The following is a 27,026-nucleotide window of genomic DNA, read 5'->3' as shown; positions in this document are numbered from 1 at the left end:
TTTGCCAAGTAGTAAGAAAGAACGTTTCTCTGCAGAGGAAATGGATTTGCTTGTGAGCGGAAAAGAAAGCGTGTGAGCAGACCATCTATGGCAATAGCAGGATTCCACCAAATATTATATCATGAATATTATGTTAATATACAGTATATAATATAATATTAATATTATATTACCAATATTATAACTAACCATTATGACATGTATTTTAAAAAAATATTAAACTAGCAGAAGTGGATTTGGACACGCCCTAAATGCACTTGCGCCATACGCTTTCAACCGAGTGCTTAAATCGTTAAAATATAGCCCATAGATCTAGGTCTCTAATACAGGTCTCTAATTTCAAGCCTATTAACACACGACAGTGCTGTGATCATACGGAGAGAGGCTGTTGCAGAGTTCACAAATCCCTTTGGCCACACCCAACGACATGCTGTGCATGCATTATGCTGTCCTTGCTGTAGCTGTATGAGAAAATGATAGCAGCCTATGTGTGGTCATTGGAGGATCCAGTGACTGAATTGGTACTGTAACAACAGAGGTTGTGAGATCCAAACTTTCACAGTATCAAAAATGTGCTCACTGCACATCCATCCAGTCATGATAACATCTCTCCTGGGTTCCCCTGGGCTCATCCTTGTCCAGGATCTACCTACTGGAAATGAACAGGAATCGCGTGAGTCAAAGACAAGAACATCACAAGAAGTCAAACCTCCTGACCAGGTTTGAAGTTTATGTACCACCAATGAATATAAGCCCTACTAAATAGGGTTGGAATAGGACAAAAGCCCAAATGCTCCACCTCCCCTGTTCAGTCAAGTCCCATTTAACATGTGTATGTGCAGTTATATTAACAATGTTATTACCAATCGTGCAGTCTTAACACCATGAGTGTCTCCACTGCAGGCAGTGAGATGGATTGTCAGCATGAAACCAAGGAAACCACAAGCTTAACACTAAATGGGTGAATCATACATTTTGCTGGAAGCATCTGTGAATCTCAAAAATCTGTGTTATGGTACAGTATAAGAGTCATAAAGGTAGCACCCAATTCCTTACTGTCACAGTATCACCTTACGGTTGCCTTTTTCTTCATAGTACATTTTAAACCACAATGGGAAATTAATGTTAGGCCTATGTGCAAACTGTTTGCTGTTGTGCAATGCTTACAGACCAAAGTTACTGTAATAAGATTTTGCAGATGGTCTTCAGATAGATTTTGGGATATGATATATTTAATATACTTTCTGGCACAAAATGTTGTGCTAAAATGGATTGTGATCAGAAAAGTATACAAAGAAACATTCACTGTGGAAATGAATAAGTGTGGTGGTGTTTGGAAACACATCCAACATTTTTAGGGGAATATAGAGCAGAACCTCTATTTTTAAACATGTGTTCCATAGCAACATACCGGCGAATTGCATTTGAGGGTACAATGTCACAATGGCCAGGCAGAAAAGAAAGGTATTTCCCAGTAAGCAAAAGCTGGAATCTAGATGTCATGAGTGGTGGAAATCTGGGTTGAAAGATGTTTTGACATAAACAGACTTAGTTAACCCCAATATAGCTCAGGTTTGACCCAGATATAGCCTGGTTACATCCTATTCGGCTACACAGGTGGCATTTCACCATCTCAGTTCCTCAGGTCACTTTAATGACATGCAAATGAACAAGAGGGGCATTCCTCACAAAAATACGGGTAGACGGTGTAATGCTGAAAATATCACAGTAATATTTATTCACCACAGCTCTAACAAAAAAAGTGTCAGCCCCCACCGTAGAACTAACCTACGTCTATTTTCATATTTTCTGCGCGGTCCGGACAGATGCAGCTACCTAGTTTGCTTTGTGTGTGAAATTGTGTGTTGAGTAACTGGATATTAACCATTCCCGGGTCCTCTGAAAGGTAAGATCAAAAGATAGCATGTTAGGCAGTCTCAGATCCCAGATGGCCCGATCGTGAGAGATCTCAAGACGCTGTCCTTCCTGTCTGGTAACAGCTTTTACTGTAGCAGTGAGAAGCACACATGTGCCTGCTTAGACACTGGTCAGAATCTCAGAGGGCTGTTTGGAAAATTGTGTCTTATTTGACGCATGTCTCTCACTATTAAACCTATCCCCTGTGTCTCATACTTTAGGTTTGAATTGTTTGTTTGCTGCACTATCTAAAAATTCTAAAAATTTACACACACAGATATCATATCAGCAACAAGTTAAACACTGGTCATTTTTTACAAAGGCTAATTCCTACCAGAAAGAGAATCATACACCTAACCATCTAGATACATAACCATCCAGACTGAGGTCTAGAGATGTTTTTGAGCGGCAGTAAGAAGGGGCTGGAATTGAGCTAAAGTGCTGTTTTGGGATAAACTTTGCCATGAACTCCATGGGAATGACTATAGAGGTAAGAGAGAAATCCTAGAGACCCTTCAAAGCAAGAAAACAAGACTGTATTAGCAAAGAAGAACATTAATAACAGAGCTTCTGAAACAGAGAGAATAACCCTTTACAAAATAAAGGCTTCAAGATAGGGAAAATTGATATCCAAAAGGCTAGAGAGAGACTATAACTTATAACTTAACTGTAACCATGCATCAAAAACCCTAATTAGTCTAAGTGGTTCAGGGTGAATGAAAAAAAGTTTTGCCATTTTTGCAGCTCTACTCTGGAACACTATTTCAAAATTCAAAACCTAGGTCATAAAAGCAGATTACTGGCTGGTTTCTGATCTTTGTGAAATATTTAATTACTTTTTTAGTAACATGCTCCCCCAATACTTTATTACATATTTAAATTATAGTACTTATGTACAGAACATATGTATGGTGCAAACCCAAACCCTCTGCCCCAGGGCAATGCTATGGTCGATCATGCATCATACCAAGGGGCTCCTGGCCACCCTGAGCACTGACATGGTCAGGATACAGTTCACTAGGGGCAAGTGCTGCCTCACAGATCCCACATATTTATTTTTTATTAGAAACTATTTGCAATTTTTGTTACAATTTTTTAAAACTAATCTTACTATTTAGTAGTTATTATTTTAACTAATCTTAGTTCTGCACAGATAATATTAACAAGAGCTACTAAGGTGGAGAGAAAATTCCTTTCTGATATAAACTCAGGACAATTTATTTAGCGATACTTATTTGCTGATAATATGAAACAGGTAACCTGTTGTTCTTTTCTAGCAGTATTGATTCCATAACCTTTTGGTCAAAAGAATAATACACCAACTGCTACTCAACATTCTGTCCAATCAAGATATAGATTGTATATAAATGTGCCATGTTATGTCTGCTATTCATTTTCAAGCTTGTTTCTAGCATTGTGATAATTGCAATGAGGCAGTGGAGGATGTCACTGTTCTGTAATGCTGCATCACAAGCTGTTGGTCAGGCTTGGAGCCAAACTTCAATGACTTTCCACATATGAGTTGTAAAGTGTTTTGTAAGGTCAAATCAACGAGTCTTGACCCATCCCCCCACCTCCACCCCAAAGTGAGGCCAAGCAGCCTGCACCCTACCCTGGCCACCCAGCAGCCTGCACCCTGCCCTGGACCCCAGCAGCCTGCACCCTGCCCTGGCTGCAGGGATTTAATACGGTGTCTGTGTTGTTCTCTCCAGACAGGCCTGAATGGAGCATGAAATATGAGCGGTAAACATTTGTATGGACAGATGTGGATTAATGTTCATCTTTTCTTTATGCAGGAGATTAAACCTGATTTACTGCCTAACAGGTTTTAGCTTTCTGCAATTTTGATTACATAGAGGGAGCGAGCGAGCCCCCTCCCTTCAAGGAAAAAGGGACCATACGACAGGATCATAATTAAGGAGGGCTCCTGAAACAGGGAGGGAAGTTTAGAAGTGTCTATGAGCTGAAGTAGGGGGTGGGAGGAGGAGTGGGATGGGGGGGGGGGGGGTTGGGAGAAGGGGGGCATCAGTACTTGATAACGAACGATTAATACGAGGAGGAAAAAATGAATACGCTCACCATCTGCTCCATGTTTAGCCATGTTCTGTCCATGTTCCCTCAGCCAACAACGTTCAGAGAGAGAGAGAGAAAGAGAGAGAGAGACAGAGAGAGAGAGGATGAGAAGGATAGTGAGAGAGAGACAGAGAGAGGAGAAGCCAAATTTGAGGTTTGCACTCATGCAACATCCATTTATTCACTGTGAAGAGAAATAAACAAATTAACAGGTAAAGGACATACAGTGTCATATCATGAGTCAAAAACAAGAATATGACACAGTTGCCATATATCATGCACATGCATAAATATACATCTAACATATAATACATAAAATATAGTATGTACATACCATAGTATGATTGTTAACCTGTTTACCAACAGTTCTGTATTGTGCAGCTAGCTTGGCAAATGCATTTAACTGCACAAATCCTTACTTACACTGATATAGATTAAGTAAAGCTGTAGAAGAGCCCACCATAGTTTACACAAGAATACTATTATTACTTTTCTTCCTCTTACTGCATGCAATATATAACCATTGCTGAAAAAAAACTGAACAGTAATTTTGGTTTGAATGAGAATATCTCATTAATAAATACAGCATTATTTATACATTTATAATCCTGCAGTGGTATGGCTTCTGTAACATGGCCTGCCATTCAAACACACACACAAACACACACACACACACGTGCATGCACACACACACACACACACACTCACACACCCATCAAGGTTGTGATTAAATTCAACATCACTCATGATCCTCCCTAAATCTTTGCAATTTTCATTTTACAGAGATTTAATATGGATCATCGTTTGCACTGAGTGCCCTACTGCTTAATCTAAAACAATCTCCCACAATGAATTGGGACCGGCAAACATCTGACGCTTAAGCCACAAGAGATGAGCTATTGCCCTGGCATATTTAGCCCTCTGTACCTCAAGGATGGGAAAACAGCTGTTCCCATTACTGTTATTGGTGTTAATCTATACCCTGACCTGATATTCACAATAATCATACACCCATTAAATATTAAGACATTTTTCTTGGATAGTGATACTGTACTAAATCTGTGTGTGTATACGTGCGTGTGTGTGTATGTGTGTGTGTGCATGAACGTGTGTGTTTGTGTGTGTATGTGTTTGTTTCTTCATTTGTTGGGTGACACTTTGAGGGTGGATGGAGTTGTGGGCAGGGGGAAATGTGCAATGAAGAGGCAGTATTTTACTGACATTTTTCTGACATTGAGACAGTCCATGCCTAAGGCTGGCTTGAGTGGAGGAAAAAAGATCACTGCATCAGTAAGGATGCACAGTAAAGAAAATGTTGAAAAACTGACCAAAATATGGCAACAAGAAATGCTACAATAACCATCACACCATTCAGATGGAATTCTCGATTGCAATCAAAACTAAATTAGACATCTAGCTGTCATTTTCCTTGTTTAATACACATCTTTGATAACCATTGTCCAGCGACTGACTGGGCGTGACACCACCTTTGAATTGGCCTCTCTCTATGATACTCCGGTTTGCACCATGCTGGATTAGGACATTATATTAAACCGCCAGCGTTTTTAGCAGGAGCTCAGAAATCCATCGCAGACTAATGTAAATAATGGTGGAGAGGGGGGGGGGATCTGCAGACGGTGTGGGGCTCAACCGAACCGAGAGAACCCCAATCCTCGGCTTAAGAACACAGAGCGTCGCTTCATCCCTGCAATCCCCTTTACAGATATGTCACCCACCATTCTGCACGACCCCTGACCCTGCACATGTAATGCGTACAAATGCAAGGCAACGTTACATTATGAACTGTCAAAAGGAATATGGGACGGTGCGGTCATCTGCAGCCCAGCGCATCTGTTAGCGTGTGCGTGCGCATGCAGGGAGAACACAGGAAAGCAGAGCCACAGGGAGGACCAATGGCAGCAGAGCAGGCACCATACACACTGTGCAGAGTGCAGGGAGAGGGGAGCAGAGGTGGGGGACTGGGATCCTGCCTATTCAGAGTGTGCCGCATTGGCTGAGCTAGCCACAGTGATGAACTAATAGAGGCTTGGCGGGTGTGGGTGGAGGTGTGGGGTGTGGGCGGCGCGGGGGGGGGGGGGGGGGGGGGGGGGGTCTTTTAAGAAGGAGCACTGTACGGACTGTGTAAAAACAGAGTCCATACAGTAGGTGAAGGAAACAGAGGAACATTGGATGGCTCGGTTTTAGTCAGACATTGCTCTGTCATATTGCAACATGTTACTGAGGTTCTGCGTGACTGCAGGCCATAGGCAGGCAGGGTGACAGGAAACCTGTGACTGCTGAGGAAGACCATAGCTCTATCTGCACTCAAATTATTTACATTTGGCTTAAGGTGAACCCCTTTCAAGAAGAAGGTCTTGTTTACTTGAAATGTGCATTAAAATATTTATTTATTTATTTGTTCAATATTATTATTATTATTATTATTATTAGTAGTAGTAGTAGTAGTAGTATTAGTATTATTAGTATTATTATGCAGAATCTTAACCAGAATGATTTGCAAATGGAAGTACATTTCATCAATAATAAAATACCACAAAAGAAAGATGATTTGCATCGGGTAAGAGTGTAATATTTTAAAGGCTCAACTAGCCTGATAAAAATATTCCAACTATTCCAGATAGTCTGAATATTGAGCACATTCAACAAATTAATTTATTCAACAAGTACAACATATTCAGTAAATTCAAGCATACATTATTATGATTATGATAATGTTTTATTATGCGTAGTGAGGAGTGTTCGGTAGCACTATCTGTCTGAGTGCTGGCCAGAGCGGTTCTGACCTTCTGTCCAAATATTGATGCGGAGGATTCTGATTTACACTGGAGATAATGGCTGGAGATGAGCAGTGCAAAGACCCACAGTCTCACAGCTAAGGCCGATTAACTGCTCCATCTCCCCCCGTAGTCTTCTTATTATCCACTCCCTTCTCATCTTTCTCTCATCCTCTTGCTCACCCTTCTCTCTTTGTCACTCCTGCCTTTCTCCTTTAATTTTAATTTTCCTACTCCTTCCCCCGTTTCTTTTCCTTCCCTGCCCAGGACCGCCTTTTTTTCGGTCACATTGTCCTCCATCAGTTTTGTGTGACTGCTGTGGCCTAATCTTGCTCCACTAACAGTGTCTACCCCCTGTCCATGACCTGTTGTTCCATCTGATACGGGACTACAGACCCCCACCATAGCACGAAGCCTGACCTACAGAAGTTAAACCCATTCTGTGTATAATAGACTGGACTGCCGGTTTACCTCTGCAAACATTATTAAATCACACAATTTTAGTTCCTCAAATCCTCTTACTCAGTCATATTACATATCTACAAAACAAAGGACTCAATCAGGACAATCAACAGGCTTGCTCTGTGGGATTAGGTGATCCCATTGCCATGATTAAAATGAAAACTGAGCTTCAGAATCATAAAAAGCCCATGTTCACAATGCTGTGTGGGCTGGAGTGGGGTTGTGCCATGGCCGAGGAGATAATACAAATGCATTGTATGTAATTCTCTGATAAGGATCATGCATTGTTTTCAATTGTCGAATAATAGAAGGCCGAGCTGATTGGTCCAGCAGGGTTGCACGATAACCAATGAAATCATATGTGTGTTTTTATGAAGTTGCCATATAATCTGCAAAAGACAATATTGTTCATAATCTTTTGTCTGCTTTGTGCACTTTCTGCATTTGTTGAAAACACCAAAACACATTGTGGAAAATAATATTTTTTGGATTAAAATCTTGGGCTGTTCCATGTTGGTTAATACAGAAGTATTAATAAAAAATAATAATAGTAAAGAGTACACTAACAAGAGCAGCAATAGAGGAAAACAACAAGAACAACTACAACAAGAACAACAGTATTTCAACAACTACAGTAACAAAAATATCACAGCAGCAACAAATACAACAATTACCATTAATAAACATGTGGATGGGCAATTCTATTCTTATTTATAATTTTTGGTCTTTGGTCTTCAGTTTGGTCACAGGTAGGTAAATCACTGTGAATTAGGCATTAAGGTGCGATGTTAATGTTATGATGTAAGGGAGAGGTGACTGCAAGGTAACAGAGAGGTGTGCACCGCTCCCCATTACTCACCCGATTTCACCCGAGAGGGGCTCTTCGCATTGTAGTCACTCCACTGCACTTCCTGCCTTAATCCCTCCAGCATTTGTGAAATGGAGGGGGGGGATTGTTGGCTGCCAGACTGAAACTCAGTAGATCCTGATGGTCCCTTTACTTCATTAATATAGAACTTACCAGCCTGATTTCCTGGTTTGCACCTAAAGCCTCTGTCTACTTCCTCAAAATTATTTTTAAGTAACGCTAAGATAGGCACATAACTGGTGTACTCCTTATATCTGCTCTTGCACGCCCAAACAAAGGGCATGAACGATGTTATTAGCAGGAGTGCCCTTTCACTCAACACTGGAGACCAGGCTCAGGCAGAATGGTGCAGACTTGACATTTATCCACTCTCATTCCCAAAGTCATTGCAACCATTATCCAGGCGGCCGTAATTAGGAGTGAAAATGACATGAGACAAACATCGCGGTAATGGGCATCTCTCCCAGGAAGAGTGATGAGGCCTGTCCGCATAGCCTGATCACCTTGAGGCGAGTCGGAGATAAGCGCGGGCTGGGGACATCTGAGTGCCTCCGCTATCACCTGGTACAACCCAAAGAGTGCACCTCCCTTTCACAACCATGGTGCTTCATGCTGGCACGAGAACGCGATAAGATAATGTGGACATACATACATACTACGCGTAAGAAGTTCAACAACTAACCATAACCCTAACTCTAATCCTAACCCGAACAAAGAAAGTTTCATGCACATCAGCTTCATGCAAAGCTCCCTCATGTTTGCATTTATATATGTATAACAAGGTATGCGGCACTCACACAAAATTATGAAAAATCTTAGATGAACTGAACCACATGGATCAGATTACCCAATTCCACCACAGTTAGCTGTAAATCTGGTGGCAAAGATATAGCTTTCATTTCACCTTCAGGAATCTCACACATCCTCCATAGATACTGAAAGCAACAAATATAAAACCTAGACAGCTGGATAAAAGGTGGATAAAAAATTTGTCATGTACCCTGAAAACTTTTTTTTTCTCAAGCTTAAAAAAAAATGAAGAACTACTAAGCCAAAAAACAAAAATGAAGAAACAAACTCCCAACACCCAAACGTCTCATTTGTCCACTTACACAAGATAAGGAAGTGACTTGATCCAAAGCCTTGGCCATTAGCACAAAGTATTAGTACAAGTAGCATTAGCAAAGCCCTCCTTAGCCCCACTTTGCTGATCCCACTTTTTTCTCTGAGGAATTGAAAACAATTGGATAATAACCATGCCATTCTGCATTTGTGTTAGGTCCTCCCTTCAGGAATAATGGGACTCCCCAATCAAAACAAAATATATTTCCCATATGAAGATATTTCCAAAGAATTATCCCATAAAGGATGGATTAAAGCCCTTTATGCCCTCAAATCCTCTGAGCCTATGGGGTTACCTGATACATGCAACAGTTTTAATGGTGTCTACAAGTCATTGGAAATCATGTAAGAGGGTTCCATTGTGATGATTAAAATGATCCCTCTCCAGTGTCTTCACCAGAGGTGCAAGCCATTCTGCATTCTACCACTAAATCTGACATAAGAGATTCTACTTTATGGATTAGGAACCACTTAGTCCCCTTCTTTATGCAAAACCAGGAGTTACAGTAAATGAGAGCTTAATGTAACTTTGAAACATACAAAGAAAAACAATGCAAAAACAGAACCCTATGAGTGGCAAGAGCAGGAAATGCTAACAAATATAAGAGGCTGAAGCAAAATGTTTGTTTGTGACACAAAACAAAAGTTTACAATGATTAATGAGGGTATTTGCTAGGAGGTACAAAGTACAGCATGCTCTGCTGCGCTTGAGGTCATTTCTTAGTTGGCATTCTTTGACTCGGTATCTGTAAGTGGGTTGATATCACAGCAGTGTGCTCGCCATGTGACTGGACCCCCCAACAATCCTAAACTTGCACACGCGTTGTGCCAAGAGAGGTGGAGGTTTGCCAGACATGACAGTGAACACAAGGAGCTCAAGACTGCACTTACAATCCAAATCAAAGAAAATCTAAAAACAAAACCCTGCTAGAGATCTTCATCTGCGGAGCAAGCTCAATCATTAGACAAATTTGCCAGATGACGCAATATTAATAATTAATGTTAAAAAATACACATCTATGAACATTCCACGGCAGGAGGTAATAAGCACATGGGTTAATGAGCGGCTCAATCGTTAAAAAAGCTCATAAAAATGCAGGTCCAACTCTGTAGCCTAGAACTGAAAATGACAGACTACACTTTGTCATTAAGCAGCAATGATTAAGAGTACAAACTGGTGGGACAGGACTAAATTTGTTCTACTTTTACTTGTTATGCATTTAGCAGACACTTCTGCCAACTTCAACATATGTAGGATGAGATTCCTTTGGGTTACTGCTGTATCTATATAGCTACTTGCCAGGTACCTGCTGTTTACCAGAGGTTGCCTCTTCCCCAAGCATCACCACATACCCTATGAATTCTTTGTATGAAAAAAATCACTTGCTTGTGAGCAGTAGTATTGGGCAAGTGCACACAGTAAAATGTTGAGTGTTAATTGAACTAAAACAGAGTACACATGGTCCTATTCTGGACCAGAGCAGAACCATATGTACTCTGTAGGAGTTAAATTAACACTGGACATTTTACTGAACAGGCTTCACAAAGTGTGGAAGACCCAATGGTGACACAAGAGCCAAATTTAATTGGTCATTCTATACCCTCATGACTATACATCCAATTTCCATGAGGATACACAGACATAACAGTTTAGAAAAGGTATAAACATCTCAGTTATTGGATGTAGAAACTGCTGTAGAATTAGCTGTATAATGTCAGTATCCTGATTGACGGTGACTCCTTGGTATGTAGGACTTCTTGTTATGGCACAGGACACTTTGGTATGAATAGATGAGGACAAACTTCAGTCCTGTAGGATGCTTGTAGTTTCTTCATTGGATGGAAAATACATACTACTATTCTGGTCATTTCAGAAGCCCTCCTCCAACATTATGAACATTATGCACAAACCTTTTTCACCCAGGATCTATATGATCTTTATATTCATGCTCATCTCTTTGCTATCAATCATGTGCTGCTTTGCTCTGCTGAGGCTTCCAAAATTGAGACACCATATTGAAGCTGAGAGCGGACATGATGTAACATTGTTAGTGTACGTGTGTGGATGAATAGTCGAGGAGAGAGGTAACAGCAAGGACAGCCAGTTGGAGATTTACAATGTGTGATTGCAGCATTTGTACTTCTCTGTCCTGTGCTTTGGTTTGAGAACCTCCATATGTAGATGAAATATCAGGCCAGCTTTAAAAAAATAAAAAATAAAAAACCTTTCGCAAAAACTGCATTTAAAAAATCCTTCACTATATGCACGGTTTTGAAAAGCTTGATTTGATAAAATTTGATAAAAAAGAAGGAAAAAACCCCATGACTTTCAAAATGGGGACCAGCTCTCTAAATACTAAATCACTCTACAGTACCACTGGCACAGTAAGAGTGTGTATACACTGAATCTGCATATTTCCCTGTTACAGCCACAAATGTGTTCTCTGGACTAGATAAAGGAGTTTATTTTATGTTATTTTGTTTCATTTTTCTTTTTATGTGCACTGAATGTGGAATGCTGCATTGTGTAAAGTGATACATTTTTGTTTGTGATAAGTTGCTGTTTCTAACTTCACAACATTTTTGGAGAATTTTTTTAATCTCAATTTTAAAATGCTGTGATTTATCATAAAGTACAATTCATCCCCTCTTATGTCTTGCCCTGTAATTATTTGCACTTTAACGATGGCTTAAATGGCGGTCTATCTACAGGAAGAGATGATTAGTCCAAACTAACCTACATCACAAAAAGAATGTCTACTTTTAAACCTAACCTTGGCTCTACTACAAGCATTACACTAGCTGATCATTTGTTCACTGTTCCTCTCAGTGTAAGAGGTCATATTAAAAAACAAAGGGAAAAAAAGAAAATCTCTTGGATTGACAGTCTGGACTAAACCTCTAGAAATCAACCACTTTCCGCTGATACAGATATTGAACGTTGAAGCAGTGCCGTAAGCTGATTACAACAATGGGATAAAGAAGCTTTGTGAGTCTTTAGCAATCCACAGTAGAGGGCTACACGGCGTTTCAGAGTGTAAGTCCAGGCTTATCAGACCCCTCCCAAGCATGCACTCAGCCCTCCCAATGCAGGGGTTCAGGTGAAAAACATAGAGATAAAAATATATATTTCACACCTCAGTGGCAGGAATAATAATAACAACAACAACAACAACAACAATAATAATAATAATAAGAACAATAATAATAAAAATAATAATAATAATACAAAAATACAAGAATGTAATATAGGCAAATTATTACAAAATACATATCACAATATGCATGCATATAATCATATCATATCATATAATATAATTGAATACTTAAATCAAAAGCTAGTTAATTTTTACTTTTCTCTGTCTTCTATATTTGAGCATAATTTTCTTCAGTATCTCACATACACCAATACTGCCAGTGTAACTGCCATGGTTATTGTGTAAAATCTCTTTCAGAACCAGGATATCAAGAAAAATATTTCTTTATTATGCATTAAGAATATTATATTAAAAAATGTTATGATTTACTAAATAAATGATTGCAGTATGCAACATTTGTGTGACTAGTATACGATTATAATAGTAAATGCTTTGTTAACCAGGAAAAATGTTATATCTTTTTAATTATACTTTGAGGACATTATTGCTGCATGTAAATTAAAAATGACCAAATACAGCTGTAATAGTCTACTGACAGTAATAATTGCAGTAATACCATCTCCACCAGACAAGATACACCTCCCATCCCCAACAGTAAAATAGCATTAATAGATGCAATATTAAGTATTGTCATCGGGGAACACAATTTGAATTTCAAGCAGAATCCAATAATCAAACAAAGCTGTATATCAGACAACAGTGAAGGGCCATGCGTTACCACGGCAATGAGTGGATTTTCATTGTAAACTGCCGAGCATTTTATTAAGACCGGTAGAACTTCATGATCAGTTCTTACACAAAATATTTCTGCCATTTACTGCATGGTAGTGCTGCTGTGGTAATATAATAACAAATGATATGAAGGAGTCTCAGACTTTAAAATGACACCGTTTAGACACTTATTTAGATTGTAATGAAGCTGCTTAATGAAATCAGTGTCCTTGAAAGTTCTTCATCAATTTCTCCCCCTCTCTCCCTTCCAGTCTGTCAGCTAATCCACGTGCCAGTGCTATATTAATTAAACACAACGTTTCCTGAAGTACTTAAGTGAAGCACTATTATTGATAATGAGCAGGTTTAAAAGAGTCACATCCCTCCAAAATTACTTTTTAAACCAGCCTTATTAAGCAGAAAATTAGACCCAAATCAGCCTACAAGGTCCTCATTAAAAGCCACTGATCCTTGGCCGCATGCATGTTCTAACAATTTTAATTAGGAAAGCGCGAGTCTATCTGCTGTGATAAATGCTATTAATCTTCCCTTTCATTCGCTGCCGAGCTCCGTCTCAGACCCTGACTCACATGGGCTGAGAAGCCCGCTTCCTGTCTCTCCGTCCTCTCCCTCGCCAAAAAAAACATTCTTACAGCTTTAAAAAAGAAAGGCTGTTATCTGTGTGAATAACAGCCCCAACAGCTCTTAGCCAAAATAACACAAATTTCCAGTTTCAGAATGGATAAACATTTAAAATGGTGACTGCTGAGGGAACTTGTAATTTCTCAATGGCACAAGAATGCCCTTAGGTGTGCCCCTGCTTCCAGATATCTCTCCCACGATAGATGTTCTGACCATGCTAAATGAAATGATCCCTTAAATTATTGCTGGCCAGACAGAAGGAGCCTGCTGGACTTTGGACAGTACACTGTCAGTCTGTGATTCTCTTCTCTGAGATAGGGAGAGAAAGCAGGAAGGCACATCTGCCAATGGATAGCATAATGAGAGGGGAACAGGCTTGGAAAAAAAACTGAACAGAGTGAACGAAAAAATTCGACTCATCTTTGCTTGGCATTTGCTTATGAATCTATCAATATGAATCTATTACTGTGCCATTTGGTTCTGTAGGATTCCAGTATCTCTGGCTGGTCTACACACCACAAGCTAATCTATGCATTTGCAACTTAACATGAAGAAATACTGTGTAGAGTCAGTGTAAAATTAAATGTGTGCCTTCTGGTCTCTTAGATTCTATTGAAATAGATTCTATTGTCCATCTTATTTATTTGGACAAAGTCCACCTCATGGCATAAGGTGTGACTGTGTGCATGTGTGTTTATGTGTGTGCGGCAGGATGAGGGGTGTTTTTGGTGTGTTTCTGTATGTGGGGATGAGGTGGTGGGGGGTGGGGTATTATTTTTTTAATATCAAATGCCCTGTGTACTGAATATACCCCAAGTGAGTCCATCTGGGTGAGGTTGTCTGCCAAGCAAATGGACAAAAATGGATTTAATGAAACTCAACCCAACCACTCACCAAGAAGGATAAAGTCAACACAGACAGTAGATCAGGACTACTTTTAAAGCTTCCAATGGCACTGTCATTTTTCAGCAAGTAGCCCAAAATTTTGATTTAAACCCAACAATAGATGTATGCTCTCTATTCTGAAAAATATTTCTTGATCTTCCCTTCCACCCACTCAGTGAATTTTTTTGCAAGCTCTGGGGCTGATGTTCACAAGGATTTTAGTCACTTCTTACAGGTCCTCATTGTGGGTTCACTAACAGGTTTATAATTATTTTAAATCAGATTTTTTATGCAGTATCTCTGACAGATGGTTGATAGTTCTGTGGAAACCTGTGACCGCCTCGATAAAGCTGTGACTTATACAGCATGTAGTGGGTCTCCTTTTGTTTATACAGCAGGCCAGAATGGAGTGCGGGATGACTATGAGCAGTGCTGGGTACCAGTATGACTTATTCTGAAGACATGCTGATGGATAGGACAAACTAAACTCTAGGTACATTGTGCTTAAATGATGAAAAGTAATGGATATTTGCTCTTTCAAAATTTTTTGTCAAAGTGACATCCTGCCAAGCCAAAACGTTAAATGAGTGTGGAACTGTGGAAGCGTGTGAGCTACACTGGACCATACTTTGTTGGCTGCGGTGTGGATGATTGTTTATAGATTGAAACGCAATGAGTAAAACAGAGATAAACACTGCAGGATGTGAATACATCTTCATCTACTCCCATGTGTTTATCAGACACAGTCAGGATTCACCCCACCTCCCTGTCACCAGCGTCTCTGCATGGCGGATTATTGATGGTTAATTACATCGCTTTTGTCATTTATTAATGAACGACTCCTCTGATCCACAAAGGATGGGTCTCCCATCAGCTGCGGAAGGGGGGGAGGGGGGAGGGGGGAGGGGGGAGGAGGCAGACGGGTGTACGGTTTCTTCCCCCCCCCCCCCCCATATCGCCGTGCTTCGAAAAAGTTCCCCACCAGTTTGTGGCTAAGGGACCATTACAGAAATTAGGGTCTATCGGGGTAATGGGTGCCCTGTTTGTCATCTCTGTCAAGCTAAATGGCTGAGATGAGGGGAGATGCTGCCGTGTTCCATGCTCGTATATGCCCATCTGACCTTTTTTTCTCTTCCCAGTCAAACCTTTGCAGCCACCGTCTTAACAGTATTTTTTCTTCAGGGCCTTATTATTATTTTATTTATTTTTTATTTGCTGCTGTAATCGAATTAGCCTCTGCCATATCAGCTAAAATCATAACACAATGTTGATAGATTAAGAAACTATACTGATGCATTTTTAAATACCCCCCACCCCCCACCCCCACCCCCCTCGCCTGATTGAAGAAACAAATGGAGGTCCTGGTCCATCTCACACTCACTTGCAGCAACATTACAGTGAATCACATGGCCCTTTGGAACCAACTGACCACCCACTGCATTGCTTTCTACAAAATGATGCTGGAAGGAAAGAAGGGACATGATGTTATAGAAAACTACTGGAGGTGATGGGGAAGCGAGTGGGGACCTTGGTACTGTAGCAGAAATAACATAGCGATCTCAGCATTTCCCTCCACCACCCATTACATTCTCCAGAGCAAAAGCATTCACAAACTCTATTGTCTGGTCACACTGTTAAACCAATACGACTACCTGATATCAGCAGACTTTGCATTGTCAAGCACATTCGCAGCAAATGTGGGTGGCGGCTTTTGCACATTTGTATTTTGAAAAATCCCCTCCTCCTGGCATGTCTGAATTTTGCATTCCACATTGGGCTCTAGTATGTATATATGTGTGAGAAAATTCTGTTCCGTGAAAGGTGCCAGAATGAATCTTGGAGACATTTCTTTTCTAAGCACTTAATTAATTCAAGCAGCACTGTCATAATCTTTTTGAAGAGTTAGGTACATACAGTGTATATATATATATATATATATATATATATATATATATATGCTTTTTGTTCTGTACCAGTGGACTGTAGAAAATGACAAAACACACTAATCTTCACGAAAAGCCTCTTCCTAAAAAATTCTTCTAAAGTTTAAGGACAATAAATGCTTCTTTTTATGAAGCATAAGCCGAATTGACATTTCTTGTGAGGAAATTGCAGGAAATTGCTTTTGTGTGTGTGTGCACGTGTGTTTTTAAGAGGGCGAGAGTGAGAGTGAGAGAGAGAGAAAGAGAGAGTGAGAGACTGAGTGAGAGGGCAAGAGAGAGTGAGAGAGCGAGTGAGAGAGAAAAAGAGAAAGAGCAAGAGAGAGAGAAAGACAGAGTGAGAGAGCGAATGAGATAGAGAGAGTGTCTTTTCCCACGGTGCCGTGTAAATGGACTGCATTTATATAGCGCTTTTATCCAAAGCGCTTTACAATTGATGCCTCTCATTCGCCAGAGCAGTTAGGGGTTAGGGGTTAGGTGTCTTGCTCAAGGACACTTCGACATGCCCAGGGCGGGGTTTGAACCGGCAACCCTCCGACTGCCAGACAATCGGTCTTACCTCCTGAGCTATGTTGCCCCTGATCGTGTACTGCAGGTATTGCTATAATGGTAGCATCTTAATAGCTCATACAATGATGCCCTGGAAGTCTGATAAATTGAGGTTTTGCTGTGTTGCACTGAAACTATCTATAGGAGCAGACGCCTTCGCAGTGCAGGCTAACCTATTCAACTAAACAGTGTACTAAGAAGGTGTTCATTCAATCTCACATTATACATATTGTGCACCTCATCCAAATAGCTGCCATTTAAAAACCTATTTCGAAAGGTTTGTATAAGATCTGTTTAACTGTGTGTTGTGAAAAACTGTAAAAAAAATAAAGTGATTGTTCTTTACTTTTGCTATATGACCCATGCTAAAAAATGATTATACGTAAAATCAAAAATAATATAAAGGCCTATATATTATTTTTGATATATATATATATATATATATATATATATATATATATATAATTATTATTATTATTTTAATACGCAGCCTACATACACATTAGTCTACTTTCTTTGGTTGTCAACAGTACAGACAGTGTCACAATTTATCCTGTGATTTCATTTGCCACCAGCTCAACGCAGGCAGAGAAAGGCAAATAAAATAGCATCGGAGTTTGTCAGAATGATTTCTTAACTGCCGCGTGAGCGTGCCAGCGTGTCATATGTCAGTTAGCGCCAATCCGAGATGCCATATAGATGGCTTGCTGTCATGACATCTCCCTAAATTGTGTGATAGTGGTGGGACTGCAACCGTTTGTGACGGATGAATCAGTCAGGCCGATGCAGTGAAAAATATGACTCAATATATTTAGGTCCTATATTACCTCTGTGCTAGCATGTACCGAACAATCTCGATCTATGTCAGAGACGTGGTTAAACATCACCAAGTTCCAGTTTGTGGGCGTACTGAAAGTTGAATGAGAACATAGCACACTACTTACAAGTTAAATGAAAGAAAATGTAGTAGTAGTAGTAGTAGTAGTAGTAGAAGTAATAATAATAATAATAATAATAATAATAATAATATCAATATTATTGTTATTATTCATATTAGAAGAATAAGAAGTTGTATGTATTACGTGCATGGGTGACTGCATGATGTAGATACGATTACAGTGTTTTCAGTTTTCATGTTCCAGAATGTGGTTTAACAAGCTAGTAGTAGTAGTTGTTGTTGCAGTGGCAGTAGTAGTAGTAGTAGTAGTAGTAATAATAATAATAATAATAATCGTCATTCTTCTTCTTCTAACATTTATAATAATAATAATAATAATAATAATAATAATAATAATAATAATAATAATTGTTGACGCTTATTATTATTATTATTGTTGTTGTTGTGGTAGTATTAGTAGTAGTAGCTACTACTACTACAACTACCACTACTACTTCGACTAGCGTGTTGAACCACATTATGGAAATTAAACATGAAAACTGAAAACACTGTAATCGTATCTACACCATGAAATCACCCATGCACGTAATACATAAAACTTCTACGTAAAACCTGTTGAAATAAAAAAAAAGTTACCTTTCATCTGGCAAGGTAGGCCTATTGAAATATGATGTATTGCAGTGTCACGTTTGCTCCTTGCTGAATGTCTAAAAACTTAGCTAAGACACCGCTTCGAATTGAATAAGGTCTATCAATCAAACTGTTGGATTGGATAAACCTTGAATGCTTATGTTGTACGTCATGTGCGAAGAACAGTGTTTGTCTTACTATTAACATACAGTTGTTTATTATTCTATATTCAAATTCCTTTCTTTAATTTGTGGATAGGCCTACAACCCAAAACGCTTTTGTTGAGTTTCCTCATAGTAGTTCTTTCCCCAGCTGAACATTTTTACGCAGTCTTAAACCTCTGGCAATAGTGCTTTAAATAATTGTTGTACTAAATGGTGTCATTTTCGATGCGAACAAATCCAAACGTATTCAGTAAAACATTTGGCCTCTTCAAATGTTTTCGTACTTCAGCCTATCATAGCTATTAATTTCGGATTCAGTGGTTCAGCTCTGATTCAACAAATCAAAACTATTTCACAAACCGCCACGTTAATTGATTGTCGATTGTGGGGACAGAGGATGAAATTGGATTAATAACGTGGGTATATAGGCAACACCGAAGCTTTACAATCACACAAATACACGGAGACAGGTCCCACGCGCCCTAGGGCTGCTCCTTCACCCTTTCGCGTAGCAACATCAGCCCGACAGAAAGCCAATGGGGCGCAACATTGCGGCCGGTCCATTGTGCGCGACTATGGTTTGTCTGTCCATGAGAACATAAATTAAGATGCTCCAAAAGTTTTGAGGAACTAAATTACGATTTAGCAAACAGGCTATAGAAAATTCAAAGTCCGAAAATGTCGACTACTAGTTGCTTTTGCTACTTTCTTGCTGATTTCATGTATGGAAATAGAGCTCTATGTCAAAATTCGCTCAATTTCATGAATATTGTCGTGGGTGAAATGACTATTGGCTCTTCCCCTCAATCAGTTGTCGTTGACTTATCTATTATTTTCCGTTACTCTGCATTTAGCTTCTGTTTAATTTAACCAAATTAAAGTAGCCCACACAGCAAAATGTCCAGCATTAATTCAACTCTAAGAGAGTAAATACGAGTCCAGTAGGGACCGCATATACTCTGTAAGAGTTGATGTAACACTGAAACTGTTTCTGTGTATAGTCATAAATGTTCATAAATGTAAAGTGAAATGTTTTAAAATGTCCACATCACCTCAAAAGAATTCTTAACTTATGTAATCCCTCGATACTGACAAATCATTAGGCTATGTGAATCTTAATGAGAAGTACGAACTTATATTTCGAAATAATTACTCCATTGCAATTTAAAAAGTTAGGAACAGCGTGTGATACGTGTTATTTTTATCTGTATATGTTATAATAATAATTATTATTATTATTATTAGTATTATCATCATCGTTGTTGTTCCTGTTATTGTTGATGCTATATATTTTTTCGTCATACATATTTCACTCCGCTTGCATGATGCTATAAAAACCCCTTTTCGGAGTAAAAGGTAATATGGACTGGTCAGGAGACTGGCACAATTAATCAAATTTAGCTTGAACTAGTAGTTTATAAAAAAAAAGGGAAATAAGCTTTTTTTTAAAGAAATATGAACAAGCCAGCTATCAAGCATATATATGTTTTAATTATAAAGACATATAAACAATATATGAAATTCAATGTCTCACCACAACCACATGTTTGTTTCAGTATTTTTTTTGTAACCGGTACCTTGATATCCATTCTTTTATCAAGTAGTTTTCCACAGTACAATACAATCAAGTGAATTGTGCAATAACAAAGTCAACATCCTCAATACATCTTTTCAAAAAATATATATTACACTATATAGAGATTTTTCCACGTAGGTTGAACCTTGGTCAAGAGAGTCGTCATTCAGAATCAGAAATACCGACGGACACACCTCTAGCAGTGGCACAGTAGCAGGATATAAGTGACAGTAATGTATTCCTCGTACAGTAAACTCTTTTCTGTATCTGCTCAGAATGTTGCATAGTTCACATATTGTTTACTAAATGAAAACCACTGGAACTTATTTTTTCGGCATCTAATACATACATAAAAGGCGCTGACATATCTTTTGAGCTGGACAGCTGAGCATGACCCATCGAAGGCTATCACAACAGTAATGCCTTCTACACGTTTGGAAGCAAATTATTCAAAAGAGAGAAAGACAGATAAAAAAGGAGCACAACTTTAAGGTTAACAGCGATTTGAATGCTCATTCCCAAACCTATATTCAATCATTTAATAAGAAAGGTCATCTTTTGATAAATCTGGATGAAACATTGTAGCAGTGATTTTAAACACATAGTTTAGGATTACGTATTCGACTAAAATTTTCCAACAGAATAATTTCAATAAGCAGAGAGACCATCATGTGGATGTTGCGAGCAAAGGCGAGGGAGGAGGCCGAGTCAAGGCTTGTCATTGCAGTGTTTGAAGAGACTTGAAGGTGTCCCGGAGTAAGAAGTGCATTTATCGGCGCAAGTGGCTAGAGCAGTACCCGTGAATGGATACACAGCTGCTTGTCCAAAGGGAGCCAGTGCCGTCGGAATGGGCGACGTAATGGTTTGTCCCTGGTTCAAATAAGCCACCAGCCTTCTCATTTCCTCCAGAGCTTGCGCCTGCATTAAGATGTAGTTCTTCGCCAGCAACAAAGTCGCTATTTTGGATAGTTTTCTCACGGATGGACTGTGAGCGTAAGGGATCACAGACCTCAGGCCGTCTAATGCGTCATTGAGGTCATGCATTCTTCTACGCTCCCGTGCATTGATGCTTAAGCGCAGCGACCTCTGCTCTTTAGGCTTCTTGGCCAGTGAGCCCGAATGTTTGTCGTCGTCGAAACCCGAACTTCTCTTCCTGGGATCTAGAGGGTCGAAAGCGTCGTCGTCGTCGCTGGTCTGTTCCCCGCCGCTCTCGGTGGATTTCGCTGTCTGACCGGAGAGGAAATCAGCAGCCGGTGTAAGAGGATAGCGCCCGGGACTTCCAGCACCATGGCCAGCACCAAAGCCGAAAGCTGACTGCCCGTAGCGCTGAGTCAGATCCAGCAAAGTATCATTGCTGATCGATTTCAACAGATTCTCTTCCCCAACGTTCATTGTTTTTTTGTTTTTTTTTAAAAGTAATTCGAGTCGATTGAAACGTATCCTCAGTCTTCTCCAACGCGTATTATGTCTAATCGAAGTCTTCTGTTGCTGTCTAACAGGCTATCAAAAATAGTTGCAGCCTGTGAATAAAACCTTTCCTAGTTATTTATTTTCTTGCATAAACAAATGTTCATACAATGTTTTACTAATCTCAAGGTGTATTTGACTATGTTATGTACAATACGTTTGTACCGAAGACAATTCGTTGAAAGTTAACGAATGTATTCTTGACGGTTCCTCGCAGTGCGTCTTGCCCTCGCCCTGGGCAGATTGTGACTCGTTCTCCGTCCCACTTGCGCGTTAGTAGGAAAGTGTAGCCCACTGGGATTAACTATCCGTCCAATCAGGGAGGCGTTTTAATTAATAGGATTAAAAGCCAGTATGGTACTAATTTCAACAAATATCATTATTATTGCTACAGAAAGCAACCGAAATGGTATCATTATACCATAGTATTACTTGTAATTATTTTTATTTGATCAATAAGCAGTTTTCCCGTTACTTTTGTTCCCCCCCCTCATTATTTCGACGTTTGAAAATGTAGCTGCCCGCCTCGAATGGTATTTACAACAGAAAGATAGTTCTGCTGAAAGGATGAAGTTACAAAAGAAACACTAGGATTTTGTATACCGTTCAATGCAACTGGTTTATCAAGGGATTACTTCTCCGAAGTTCACTGCCAATTTTGAGAAAGAACTACGTAACTGTTCACAGTCACAGTTTGTCTTTAGAACTTTTGCCATGTATTATTTTGTACATTCCAGAAGTGTTGTGTTGAATGACACTTTCCCCTATATAATTAAATTTGAAATGAAAGAAAAAGTAGCCTTCGCGTGCGTACACACACATTCTGTCGCAAAACGGAAACAAACGAATAACCACCAGCCTATGAAAATACCCAATCTAATCTGGAAATTAATACAGAGAGCATTTACAATAAGGATGATCTAAAAAAGAATGAAATAAACATTTTTTATATGGCTCGTAAATCCGTATAAAATTAAAATACAGTTAAAAAAAAAAAAAAATTAAAAAAAGACCATCATAGTTCTGCTGTTAGGCCACCCATTGTCTAAAAATGGAACAATAGTTAAATATAGTGCATGTTTAAAGTGGTTTTATAATTTCAAATATAATGCACATGGTTTAATCAACAGGAAAGATATCTTTATCATTACAGGTGATAGATCACCTATAGAGTTCATTAAAGCTACAATTTGGAGTTATATTTACACTGGAAACACATTCTAGTGGGCGACACACTTTACACCACAGTACACTACATTGATGAATTTTTCAAGAGAAGAAAGGCGTCTTTGAGAGAACAGAGCCATGAAGTAGACGTGCTGTGGGGAGTTAATCACATTACCTGGATACGCACCAGAAAGAGGGCTTAGTGCTGGAAAGCCCAAGGCATGGTTTGCCACATTAGCAGCATTAACACAAGTGCTCAGCAATTGCTGCTCTGCCTTAGCCAATAATTAAGGATCACAAGGAATAAATCCATAGTAGAGAATAATATTGGTACTGCAATATTAACAGTGTTAAATCATTCATGGGCCTAGTTTATCAGTATATTAATGTGTGTGTGTGTGTGTGTGCGTGTGTGTGTGTGCATGTATGTGTTCTTTATTCTACTGTCAATAAAACCAAACAGGGAAAATATGAGTTTACATGTCTTTCTTCTATAAAGTGTTAACTTAAGACAATTGACTCAAGTAACTATTGTTTCTCTCTGCTTTGTAATTACACTACTCATGAATGGGAAAAATAAAATGGAACATTTGTGAAAGATAAATAAATAAAACTAGAATTATTTGGCATATGATCAACAAATGTGTTCATGGTCAACCACCATCTTGAAGATTGAAATAATCTCTAGCATATATAAAGTTGTTTATACTTTGATATATTTAATTTCTTAAAAGCACCGACATTGCAGTCAGCAAAATCAAAGATAATGAAACAAACAGAAAGAAAACTGAAAGCACAGACGCAACGGTGACAGAGAGACAGAGCCATAGATGTTGAATTACATGAACTAATTCATGTACAGTTGCGTCAGTGATTCAGCAGTGTCATCACTGACACCTCGTGGTAATTTTGAACATTGCATTGTATTATTCTTCCCAGCTTTTTTTAAATTAAAGTTTACAATAAATGGGTACTGTGCCATGTGATAGATTCGCGACCTGTCCATGGTGTTCCTGCTTCTTGCCCAATAGCATTAGCCTATTTAATATTTTTTGTATTGTACCGACTTTTTTGAAGAATCAACAATCACTTAAAGACCAAAAGCAGCATGGATCATTCCAGAATCACTTTTTGGGGGAAATATCTTGAGTGAACATGAACATGCATTGATATTTCAAATACTATTTTTTTTTCTTTGGAAAAACATAAAACCTTTATGCACTAGCGAATTTCCTGGAGATTACAGACCAATATTTTCACCAATATTCAGGAAAATTTTTAAATTGTATTTGAATGAACAGTATGTTTTGGTTAGTGACATGTTTTTAAGGGATCTCAAAGATAGTTTTCACATTTTACCAACACACACACACACACACACATACATCCATAAATATGTACATACAAATATACATACAGACATAGCATCCTTTAATTCTAAACACTACTGTAAGTAGAATTAAGTAAAGTAAATTAACGTTGTAAGTTGGTACTTGTATGTGTAGCCTCACTATAAAATATCCAAGTAACATGGTAAAAGAAAAGTTTTAAAAATAGTGAAATATCAATTGAAACTGATTGGTCTTTGTAAATATGAAACAAAAAGGTGATCTTACTTCCTGTCACATTATTTGCTCTCACACCTTAGCACACACACTGGCCATCAGGAGGATCCCCAGCATGTGAAGGGGTTTCCTGTCTCTTTCCACTGCTCCCCGAATCACAGATCTACTCCAGGTAGATCATTTCAGGAACAATTTTCTGAACTGAGTCAGGTCTCACTAGCTCCAAAGGCCATACAGGTGCCCACCCATACACTAACCCATATATACACACTCACAATTGTTCCCTTGCGAAAATTCTGATAAAACTCTGAAAACCCTCTTGACCTTTCTTTCTTTTTCTAAGACATACCCACCTTCTTTCACCCTCTGTAGTATGAGAAACTGCACAACGTTATCCCAAAACATTTTCCTTTCCCGCACTGTACCCCTCACACATACAGTAGTCGGGGAGGGTCAAAATAGAGTTGCGTATCAAAAGTGTGGGTCTCAGCCTTTTCACCATCTATAGTGCGAGAAACTACAATATTGTTTGAGAACATTCTATTTCCTTACCCCTCACAGCTGTACATAGTGAGGAGGGGGAAAATGAATACCTCTGCATCAGTGTGGGTACCTTATAAAATCATCCACATGCTGTCAGCGAAGTCAATATGAGCAAACGACTCAGTGTTCCGTGGGCTCAGGCTAATTTTTAAGTACACGGACTCAGATAATGAGTTGGAGGAGGAGGGGTCCGAACAGGAGGACAATGTGAAATTCACATCTGACAATGTGAGTGAATGTTAGGACTCAGCAAAAAGGGCATACATTTCCTAGAGCAGCCAGGTTGAATGGTCCTCAACCCCAACGACAGTGCCACCATGTTCAGTTGCCAATATAATCAGGATTGTCCCAGGGCCCACATGTGAGGCCAGGTAACACGTCAGTGACATCATGTCTGCCTTTGAGATCCTGATTACTGGCTCGATTCAAAATATGAATTCTGGAAATGTCCAACCTTGAGGGTAGCCGTGTTTTTGGGAAGCAGTGGAAAGACATGCTACATGCTCTACATGCTTATTTGTATGCTGAGACTGGAAGAGCAATTTTTTGATGTGTGAAGACCCTGTTTCTTTGTTATAAAAGCAATATGACCTGGATTATAATGATAAAGAGGAAAATAAAAGCAAGCGACAGCCACTAGTCATTACATTGATGACTGGAAATGTATAGGAGAACGACACACTGCGCAAAATATAGCCGACCATCTCACAACAACCACTGATGCATGGGGCCTGCGAAACAAAGTGATAGCACGTGTTCACGGCAATGCCAGTGATACGGTTTCAGCAAATGCTTTGTTGGAGTGGGAGTCTGTTCATGTTATGTGCCACACCCTCCATCTCGCTATAAATGACGAATTCAAGGCCGATAGTACGAGTCGTCCGGTGGGAGCTTGCAGCAGATTAGTAAGCCACTTCCATCATAGCAGTGTAGCTACTAATTCACGAGAAACAGTGACAGAAAAATTACCGCAGGGCAAACTAATCCAATGGTGCCGGACCCGCTGGAATTCCGCGTGCGACATGTTAGAACGCATGCACGAGCAACGGTGGACCATCTCTGCTACCTTGTCTGACAGGAATGTGACCAAATTCATGGAGGCCAAAACGCCAGAGCTAAGTAATGAGAACTGACAGACCATGGAAGGCATGCCACACTTAAATGTGCCATCACTGCTTTGTGCACTACTGATAAGCACTCCCCTAAATAAGCACCCCAGGCATAAACATCTCAGTTTCCTCGATCCAATCGTAAAGCAGGGTGCAAAGTAAAGACTTACAGAGACGTTCAATGCGCTCGATGACCACAGCGATGAAGTTGCTGATCCAGGTGCTGGCAGTAAGACTACCTCTGATGACGGACTGGGACCACAGCGAAAAAAGATGATGACTGAAGATGCAGTCGCAGGTCGAGATGAATTGGAGCTTTTCACAACCGCCAGACGAAGATCCACTTGTGTGGTGACGAGACAATATGCGGTACCCGAAACTGAGTCGCTTGGCGCAGCGTTATCTCTGTGTGCCTGCAACCTCAGTGCCCCCCGAAAGAATGTTTTCCATTGCTGGCATAACTGTCAACAGACTGAGAAGCATACTTGCCCCCGAGCATGTATGCTGGTTTTCTTAAACAAAAATATGTGAGTGCTAACGTTACCGGTGGGCTGGTAATCAGTCAGGTAACTGCTCGAAGAGTTCATTCCCTATTATTTTTCTACCTCTGCATAGCGACTGCTTACTTTAAAATAGGCATATTGGTGATTTAGTTTTGTTTACATAAAGTCAGCTACGTTACAGCCTGTTGCTACATTTTCCTTTACTTATGTAAAAGATCGTTGAAAACGACCTTCAGTAGCCTATAATGAGCTAAGACACTAAGTCACTTCTGTTTGACTTTT

General features: G+C 39.5%; 1 protein-coding gene and 1 long non-coding RNA gene across 2 annotated transcripts; both read right to left on the bottom strand.

Moving 5' to 3' along the window:
* On the bottom strand, positions 1–26,561 carry LOC118207518. Its single transcript, XR_004761395.1, has 3 exons — positions 26,412–26,561; positions 3,997–4,174; positions 1–652 (listed from the first exon to the last, which is right to left on the bottom strand). It is a non-coding gene; the product is annotated as an uncharacterized LOC118207518 (long non-coding RNA).
* Positions 20,286–22,377, bottom strand: bhlhe23 (basic helix-loop-helix family, member e23). Its single transcript, XM_035381179.1, has one exon. The coding sequence runs from the start codon at positions 21,780–21,782 to the stop codon at positions 21,099–21,101; it is 684 nt and encodes a 227-aa protein (XP_035237070.1). The 5' UTR covers positions 21,783–22,377; the 3' UTR covers positions 20,286–21,098.
* Positions 26,562–27,026: the final 465 nt, after the last annotated feature.

This window comes from Anguilla anguilla, chromosome 11, assembly GCF_013347855.1.
Source record: "Anguilla anguilla isolate fAngAng1 chromosome 11, fAngAng1.pri, whole genome shotgun sequence".
NCBI lineage: Eukaryota > Metazoa > Chordata > Actinopteri > Anguilliformes > Anguillidae > Anguilla > Anguilla anguilla.
This window is presented reverse-complemented; position numbering and strand designations above follow the sequence as displayed.